This window comes from Meriones unguiculatus, chromosome 9 (assembly GCF_030254825.1).
Source record: "Meriones unguiculatus strain TT.TT164.6M chromosome 9, Bangor_MerUng_6.1, whole genome shotgun sequence".
Taxonomy (NCBI): Eukaryota; Metazoa; Chordata; class Mammalia; order Rodentia; family Muridae; genus Meriones; species Meriones unguiculatus.
The window spans coordinates 110,031,297-110,041,558 of record NC_083357.1 but is presented as its reverse complement, the minus strand read 5'-3'; the positions used below and the strand labels follow the sequence as shown (position 1 = coordinate 110,041,558).

Genomic DNA, 10,262 nt, shown 5'->3' with positions numbered 1-10,262 from the left:
CTTAGCCACCATGGAGATGCAAATTAAAACGACCTTGAGATTTCACCTTACACCCATCAGAATGGCTAAGATCAAAAACTCAAAGACGACACATTCTGGAGAGAAGAAAGGAGAACCCTTGTCTATTACTGGTGGGAATGTAACCTTGTAGAACCACTTTGGAAATCAATCTGGCACTTTTAAAAAAAAATTAGGAATAGTGCTACCTCAAGATCCTGAAGATACCTGATAAAACAGGGTTAGATGAAAGGGGAGGAGGTCCTCCCCTATCAGTGTACTTGGAAAGGGTCAGGGAGGAGATGGGGGGCGTTCGGAGGGAATGAGGGAGAGAGATACAGTTGGGGTACAGAGTTAATAAAATGTAACTAATAATAATAATAATAATAATAATAATAATAAAAGATCCAACTGTAGTACTCCTAGGCATTTATCCAAACTATGTTCAACTATACAACATGGACATTTGCTCAACCATGTTCATAGCAGCTTTATTCATAATAGACAGAAACTGTAAACAACCCAAATGTCCCTCAATGGAGGAGAAAATACAGAAATTGTGGTACAATTACACAATGGAATTCTACTCAGCTATTAAAAACAAGGGAATCATGAATTTTGCAGGCAAATGATGGGAACTAGAAAAGATCATCTTGAGCAAGGAAACCCAGAAGCAGAAAGACACACATGGTATATACTCACTCATAAGTGGGTATTAGCACATTATATAAGATAAACATACTAAAAGCCACCATGGAGATGCAAATCAAAACGACCCTGAGAAGCTACTTACTTACTTCCTTTGGTGATATCATTCATGCAGTGTTTATTACTTATAAATTTCTAATTATAATTGAACTCTATTACTCCTAAAGAAGCTAAACAAGACGGAGTTCCCTAGGGAAGATGTTCAATCCTCGTTCAGAAGGGTAAATGCTATAGACATTGGAAGCAGGAGAAGACAGGGAACAAGACAGGAGTCCACAACAGACAGTCTCTAAAAGACTCTACTGATGGAGGTATCAAAGCGGAGGCTTAGAGTCATAGCCAAAATTTGGGCAGAGGGCATGGAATTTTATGAAAGAAGGGGAAGATAGAAAGACTTGGTGGGGACAGAAGTACAAAAAGGAGATCAACAGAGCCAGAAAAATAAAACAACAACCAACCAAACAAACAAACAATAAGAACAACAACAACAAAGTGAGCCCTGAAGGCCCTGCAGAAACCGAAACCCTACCCAAGGACAATGCATGAAAAGGACCTAATACCCCAGCTCAGATGTAGCCCATAGACTCAGTATCCAATTGGGGTTCCTAATAAAGGGAGCAGGTGTTTTCTCTGGCATGAACTCAGTGGCAGGCTCTCTGATGATCAAGGCTGTGGGGTGTAGCCTTGCCAGGCCACAGAGGAAGACAATTCAACCAGTCCTGATGAAACCTGATAGGCTAGGGTCAAATAGAAGGGAGGAGGACCTCCACTATCAGTGGACTAGGAGAGGGGCATGGGTGGAGACAAGGGAGGGGGCCACAACTGGGATACAAATTGAATAAATTGAAATAAATAATAATAAAAAAAGAAGAAGAAATCTGCACACCCACCACTTTTTTGCTAATACTTCTTCATGAGTTATATTTATAAGACCAGGGTTTTAATGCTAGTTATTCTTTATTACAAGTGAGATAAGTATTTTAAAGGCCATGCCCCGTGTTCCCCTGGAATGTACACACACATACCTCATGTTATACATTCCTTTGATTAATTATCATGTAATTGTTTGATTTTTAGCACATACTTTAAACCAGGTCCCAAACTGTATATGCTCAAAAACTATAATTAAGAGGAAATGTAATTATTTTGCTTCATCTCTAGTTTCTAATAATTTCTCCCTTTTATGAACCATTTGCTAAGTAGTGGCATTCATTCATTCATTCATTTATACTAGTTCATTTGGTTAATAATAAGTTTTCCATCAATAATAACTATTTATTTGGTTATTTTAAATTAGATGTAATTATATATTATATACAGTAGTTATAAATGCTATGTTTTTACATGATTACCTTCTGGTAAGCTTAGAGCAGAGAGTGCTGGCATATGCCTGTAATCACAGCAGTTTGGAGTAGGAAGCAAGAGTGTGGCTGAGAACCTAAGACCAGCATGAACTTCATTCGGAGCTATGGGACAACCTGAGCTCAATGTGAAGTATCTGTTGAAGTGCATTGTATTTGCTAACAACAAAAGCATCAAAATGAGCAGGAAAGTATGCAAATCTTTCAGAGTATATTAGGATATGTGGAAATGAAATATAAAAACAAGAATTACTTCCTTTGGTGATATCATTCATGCAGTGTTTATTACGTATAAATTTCTAATTATAATTGAACTCTATGAATTATGATGTTGATTCTATTATCACTACATAAAATATATAGACACAGTTAGAGAGTTGTATTGGACAGAGGAGTGGCGAGTGGGAAGGAGGGAGAGAGTCTGTCAGGGCGTTTGACAAGCTCTCTGATTACACTCACTGGACTCCTTGTAGCAGGGATGTTTTCCTCAAGTTGAGGTGCTACATCTCAGACATCCTGGCAGCATGGGCAGAGAGGGGCTCACTTCTCATCAGTAAGGAGCCATGTTATACGGCCTCCCACTGCGCGTCTGTGTCCTCAGTGTTTGACCTTAGAGCCCACTTCCACGGACATTATGTAGCTTCTACTTTCGCCATCCTTGTTCAGAGCAGCTCTTCAAGGGTGTCCTTGGCGGTGTAGCAGAGGACAGCCTAGAGAATGCTCATCTGATTCTTAGAAGTCAGTGAGACTCGCTCGCACATATGTTCATAGTGATGACTTTAAAATTCTGGAAAATACTGTGAAGTAGATATAATTTAAAAAAGATAATAATGGTCTCCTGTTTTGTTTTCTTTTTTAATAATTTTTATTTTATTTTTATATTAATCACAGATTATTTAGTTTGTATTCCAGCTGTAGCCCCCTTCCTCATTCCCACCCAATCGCACCCTTCCACCCTCATCTCCTCCCTGCTCCCTTTTTTCTGTTTTGTAACTGGACATAATAATTTAAATGTATTCTTCCTAGTTTTATTATTTTATTTCTTCTTAAAGATTTCAAGGAAATGATGAAAGAATAGTAAAATAACCCAATAGCATAACCTTATGTCAACTTTGTAATATGTTATCAGCCTTCCCTGTCTCCACCCTGCTCATTATGCTTGTAACATCACATGAGTGGAAAATATGAATGCTGTATGAAACACCATCCTGTTTCTTTAGAGAATGCCACTCAAACTCCATGTACTCTGCAATTAAACGACTTCCATTCCTCTGAAAGACATAGCTGTTCAATCTGTCAGTTGTTTGCTTTGTTTTTTGAGGCCAGGTTTCTCTGTGCCATGGCTGCACTGGGTTTGCTTTGTAGACAAGGCTGCATGCGAACAAAGATTCACCTGACTCTGCCTCCTGAGTTCTGGGATTAAAGGCATTCTCTACCATGCCTAGCTAATCTTGCTCGTTATTTTTAACATCTTTATGTTTTTGAGAATTTCATGAATAATGTATTTATATCCTTTCCTCTCTCCTTCTCCTGCCATCTCTTCTCATGTCTTCTCCTAGTCCTTCTCAAACTCATGTTCTCTTTTTCTTTAATTGTATGTATGTGTTTGTGTGTATTATCAATTAAAATATGCAGATACAGAGACACACACATACATACCCATAACCTTAAGTGTTCTTAAATGTTGCTCATATGTATATGTTTATTTTGGGCTGGCAACTTAGAATTGGACAACCTACTAGGTGTCTCATTCCATGAGAAGAATAATTTTTTCTCTCTTATTGGTCATTAATTGCCTGCCGCTCTTCATCTATATTCAACCTTTGTAAGCTTTCTCCACTGTTGGAATGTCAAGTGATAGTGTCATTGCTCAGGTTTTGTATAGGCAACTATTTTGCTGAGATTTCATGAATGCAGCTCTCCTGTCATATATAGGAGGTGTATCTTGCAGTGGAATTCTTGCTGCCTTGGCTCCCAAAATTTTCTACAGCTTCTTCTCTTTACTGAGCCTTAGGTGTAGGATTTGTTGAAAGATGCATTGAGTCTGTCCTCCCAATGGAACATTGGTCTCAAGTTATGGATTTCTGTAATAATCCTTGGTACATAAACAAACTTCTTTAATGATGGATGACAGCTACCCTGTCTGCGGATACAAGAAACATGTTTAGAATACAGTTAGAAGTCATACTTGTTTGGGAAAGTGGCAGTAGTATGATGCCATCTAGGGTCCATGGCCCCAACAGCTATGTACAGGGGACGAGGTTTACATTTTCAGTCATGATTCTCCTTGTATTGAATAGGTCTTAAGTTTAATTAGGAGTCTGTGGATTATCTCCAGGATATAAGTTTCACTATCACACATTTTGAGGTATCTCACCATCTCTACAAGTTCTATAAAGACATTTCCTTAAGTTTACCAATTTTAAAATGGAAATATTATTAAATTTTAAAACATCAATAGCATATTTTTCTATGTCAACTTTAAGTTCTGGTATGTAATAAGCACCAAGAATTAGAAAATGCCATATTTAACATAGCTTTTCACGTTACTTAAAATATTATTATGCCCCCTGTGCCTTCTAAACTCCACTGCCCAGCCGACCATTAACTATATCAACAGTAAATTTATGTCAGTTAATAAGCTAATATGTTGAAATATCACTGCATTTATTTTACACAGAAATTTGTTTTATAATCTGTATAAAGAGCATTTTAACACATACAAGTTTCTTTAATATTCCATCTCTCAACAATCAGAAAACAGAAGCACAGCTCTATGTAGGTGCTCACAACAGACTTGCAAGTTCCCTTTTTTTTAAGGAGCTTGGAGCAGTCTAAACTGAGATTTGTGTTCAGAAAAAAAAATCCAATAAATAATTAAGGTCTAAAAAGACATATTTTCTTTTTTTTTCATTATTAATAAAAACATTTAATTTTCATTTTATACAGAACAACCTGAAGTCTGCATCATGCCTACCAGTTTCCCAAGGGTTTACAGTGTGTCCGTCTCCACAGGGTGCTGCTGGGCTGGGCTCAGCACAAACACAGACAGGAGTTTTGGGGTACAGAAGGGGCACAACAGGAGTGTATCTCAACCCTTTCTCAAAGAAAAGGTAGTAGCGCATTCTGAGTCACTGAAAATCTGTGCAAATGGGGCTGCTAAAGTGATTACTGAAAGAGCAAGGGAGATGTTGATAAATAAAAGGCCATTTCCTTGTTGCAGGGGATGAAAAGAAGGCCTACTGGTTTTGAATGCCCCAGCCCTTGGTCCATATGATATTCAATGGACACTATGTCTAATCGCAAATCCCTTTTCTATTCAAAAAGAAGGGCTATCCTGGGACCAGACCACAAAGAGGCTGGGCATTCCTGAGGCCCTGTTCTATGCTAGAGCATATTAACAAGAGAAACCAAGGTCAGAAGACAGTGGCTTATGTTCCATGGAAGTACAAGGCCTAGTTCACATCGTACTGATAAAGCCCAGTAACTGGGAAGACCGCAGATCAGACAGACCTGCTGGAAGAGGTCCTTAGCAGAGGCCAGCCAGAGAAGCTCAGAGCATCCTCTGCTTGAGGCACAGTAGATATAGAAAGCCTGGAAGGAAACACAATACTCTCAGACCTTAATCTTAATGGTATAATTTAAAAGGACAAATAAGATCAAATACTGAGTAACAGTCACAATAAATACCATGCCTGAAAGCATAAAACGTTGTTAAAGTGTTTCCAGCTAACCAATAGATCTTGCTAGGAGGTGCTTGTGTTCATGGCAACGGCCCTAGGATTTGAAACTGCTGACATCCAATATGCTTCCTTCGGAAACAAAGGGGGCCTGGCCCTGGCCTAAATGACTTGGAGGGCTGGTGGAGTGGAAGCAGTAGCCTCACAGAGTGACTGCAGCTTTTCTGTAACCTGCTTCAGCCTAAACAAAGAGGAGCCGAAGTCTCACTCTAGAGATGGTGGGAAGCAGATCCAACCCTGACTACATGCATTAATTCTAGTTGTCCTGTAGTTGGTGGGCAACTCATTCCAGGTAGGAGAAGTGAGCTGGAGAGGGAAGATGGGGCCACTTCCATCTTTTAAGTCTTAATTTATATTTTAACTACAAATATATTTTCAGTGCCTCAGATACAGTTTAATCTTAAGTCTTAGAGGCCTTTGATACAAAACAAAATTGTCCTTTATTTTTAAGCTTCCTCGTTCTCTTATAGTCAGTTGCCCAGTCTCCCAGTTAACCCTGACTTGGAGTCCACAAACTTCATCATCGGTGCTCAGGGACTCGGGCCTTTCCAGAGGGAAGCCTAGGGCTCTGCTCCAGATGAGCTGCGCCAGCACCCCCAGCGCCCTCGACACTCCGAACAGCACCGTGTAGTAGTTTATCTCAGTCATGCTGTAGTACTGGAGCAGCACCCCGCTGTGAGCATTGACGTTGGCCCAAGGGTTCTTGGCCTTCCTTTGCTCTAAGAGGACGTTGGGCACAATCTTGTACAGCTGAGCAACCGGCTTAAACACGGGGTCGTTAGGTAGACGGTTCAGAGCAAGCTCTCGATGACAGGAATTTTGTGCGTCAGTCTTCCTTAGAACTGCGTTACCATATCCTGGGACAACCCGTCCTGAGTTGAGGGTGTTCCAGATGTACTCTCGTAATTTCTCATCGGACACATCTTTGCCAACTTCCTTCTGTAGCTGCGTTAGCCAGACAAGCACCTCCTGATTTGCTAGTCCGTGGAGAGGCCCCGCAAGCCCATTCCTGGCTGCTGAAAAGGACAGGTACGGGTCTGAAAGGGCGCTGCCCACCAAGTGGCTCGTGTGGGCACTGACATTACCACCCTCATGGTCACTGTAGATAGTGAGGTACAAACGCATAAGCTCGGTGAACTGAGCATCAGTGTAGCCTAACATGTTGGTAAAATTGTGGGACCAGTCCAGCTTAGAGTCACTGGCCCCAGTACTGCTGCCCTCCCGGTAAAGATTCCGGGAGATCTTTGCAGCAACACAGCGTAGCTTCGCAATCAGGTCCATACAGTCTTCATAAACCAACTCCCAGTATTTAGTTCGATGGATTCCCTCTGCATATGCCCGGGCAAAGTTGCTCTCACGGTTGAGGGCTGTGATGGCTGTGCTGAGCTGAGACATGAGGTGCAAATGGGTAGGAAAGTCGTCCAGCATGGTAACCGCAGGAGAAGGCAGAGCTGCCCTTTGTGCCCATTCTTGTGAGAGCCATGATACCTGTTCCTCTGTTGGCATCCGTCCAGTTACTGGCAGCCAAAATAAGCCCTCAGGCAGGGGCTCTTCCCCACCCTTAGCCTTGGGGAGCATTTTCTGTCATTCAGGGATACTATAGCCTTGAAAACGGATGCCCTCATCAGGATCAAGAACTGATGTTTCATATGCAAGTCCTTTCATTCCTCTCAGGCCACCATACATCATGTCCACAGTGATTTGGCCCACCACTGTGTTCCCATGTTGCTGTCTGAAGGCCTCAATTCTGGTCTGCTCCTTAGGTATCAGATTGGCCAGTACATCTTTCAAATTCGTGGAAGAAGCGCTAGCATGCCAGGCGGCAAGGACGAGACAGGATGAATTCTTGGATCTCCAGAGCTGGGCTCCCACCCTGAGCAGAGCCATGGCAGGCGCACTCCTGGACCCAGCGGGAAGGAAGTGGAGGGAGAGAGCTGCAGTTGTGACTGGAGCGGCTGCCACTGTGATGGAGACCGCGCCAACCCACAGACAAGGTTGAAAGGAGGCAGCGAAGGGGAAGCTTGGACGAGCCGGCTGAGGTGCCCAGCCCAGGGTCCCCATATTTTCTATAAATTAAAGCAACAGCATTAAGAGAAAGAAAGGTACTCAGTTAGACAGATATACTCTACTATGAGTGTGTTAAGTTTCTTTTACAACAGGTATATAGAAGATTTTTAACTTACCATCATTAGAGGATGTGTAAGGAGGCTGATATACCGGGTGTCTCCTAAAGACCACCTGGCAAGATTACAATCAATAAAACATTAGTCTAGATCACTACCAGCTTTGAAGAATGCTATTTCTACTGTACGGAACTTACAGTCTTGTCGGTGAGGGTGTGGGCCAGAGCTCAAGCTTGTAATAAAAAGATCCTCAACTCCTGGTGGTCTTTTGGCAGTCTCGCAAATCAGGCACAACAAAGTGTCATGAACATAAACGCATGAAGGTGATTACAGATACAGATCTGGCAGAAGATGGAACAAATGAAGCTGATAAAAAATAAAATAAAATAAAATAAGATAAAATAAAATAAAATAAAATAAAATAAGCACTGTAGAGAGCTGCGGAATGCTATGCCTTAAAGATGGAGCTGGTTTCCGCCTTCCACCTTCCCGATGGTGAGTGCTCTCTGTCACGAACAATTCCACATTTGACTAAGGCTGAGGATCTGGCTTGCTTCCATGTATGTGGACCTATCTGCATTGCCCACGTGGCACGCTGGGGTTGGCTACCCAGAGGCTATTTAAGCTGTGGGCTGGCTTTCCCCAGGGTCCGAGGATTGTTCAAGGTTCCTGAATAAACTGCATTGAAAAAAAAAAAAGCACTAAAAGAAACATGAAAATAGGAAATAAATATTTCAGGTTTACCTTGCCTGACTTCTGTCATACAGTTTTCAGTTTCCAACATCACACAAATAGAAAACAGAACATCAATCCATCCTTGCTTTTCTTTAAGTTATTCTAGTTTTTATTTGACCACTAAGTAAGAATCAATTACAGAGAAGAGAACTGGACTGCATGAATTTTTTAGGTTTTTGAGGGGAAAGGGAGAAGTGGTTGGTTTGTTTATCTTTTCTGTTTTGTTAGAAAGACAATATTAACTCTATTCCTAAAGGAACAAAATTTACACGAAAATAATTTTCTGTCTCAAGGAATACAGAAATCCTACAGAAATATGGTTTTGAATTAACAGATATCTTTCTCACATATTCAATTAATAAAATGAGGCATAACTGTACAAAATGACTGGCTTTAAGTGTACCAAGAACACAGGAAATCTGTGCTTAGTTCATTTGACCAGCCCGAAGAACTGTATACAGAGATAAAACTGTCTGTGGCTGCTTAAACCAATTCTTATTTTAGGTAGCTGCTGTACGAAGTTTTGACTATAGCTGGGACAAAAATTAAAGGATACACATAATACATAATAATAATAATAGAATTAGTTATAAACTAGATTCTTTAATTACTCAGATTTTCAAGAATAAAATATACAATAAGAACTATTTAGAAGAAAGGTAAGAGAGTATGTTTTCTAACCTAATATAGTTGGATTAGACCACTAAATTATACACAGACTTCATTGCTTGTAGAAGAAACTTTTCTCCTACAGTACTAAGATTTCGTCTTTGCTGGAAAAGAATGTAATACCATAAACAAATAGTTTCCACGGAAAGGACCAAATTAATTTCATTGCTTTGAGACCAAACACAAAAGAGGTCATTACTTTATAGCAACTTATACGGCTGAGAAATTTTACCTATGGAAGCCTGTAGAACACATGAAAAAAATACAAATTTGAAACAAAACCAGTTAATATAAATGGACTCTCTAATTCTAAAAGATGCAACCAACGTGTTAGTTTTTACTGAACACTAATAGCCAAGGAAAAAAATTCATTAAGAATAAAATCTTTAAGCAATTGAAGCTTAATTCAAATTAAACTGTTATGTCCACCATTAGAATATTATCAATGAAGATATCAAATACCCTGTGGAGACTATATCCCTTTCAAAGTGGGTTCATGTACATGTTCTTTCTTTTCCTATGAAGAAGAATGAGACATTTTGGTTCATTGTAAGTACAATAAAGGCATTATTACTTTTCTTGAGTGGATTAAGTTTTCTCTTCTTCACAGCATAGACATGCTGAGAATAAATCATGACATTGAACTGGTCTCCAGAATTTAGCATATCAAGTCTAGTGGATTCTAAAACAAAGAAAGGATCATCATTTTAATGGACTTCACTGTCAAAGTTGTAATCAGAATAATCTGACCCACAGAGATTAGACTTGATTGACAGGAAGGGAGATCTCCCTGACATGTTATTTTTAGAACTGAAACAGACAGAAGTTGTTATGAAAGTGTCACTTAACATGTGAAGTGAAACATTCAAAAATCAGTGAACACAAGCATGTCTCCGATCTCATTAAGTAAGTCTGGATTCCTGACTCAG

The 10,262-nt window shown here is 40.1% G+C and overlaps 1 protein-coding gene across 1 annotated transcript; it reads right to left on the bottom strand.

Moving 5' to 3' along the window:
• Nucleotides 1–6,276: 6,276 nt before the first annotated feature.
• Nucleotides 6,277–7,693, bottom strand: LOC110566122 (citrate synthase, mitochondrial-like). Its single transcript, XM_060390661.1, is given in 2 exon segments — nucleotides 6,277–6,328; nucleotides 6,330–7,693. Coding segments are annotated over 2 exon segments (1,416 nt in total).
• Between the last annotated feature and the right edge of the window lie 2,569 nt (nucleotides 7,694–10,262).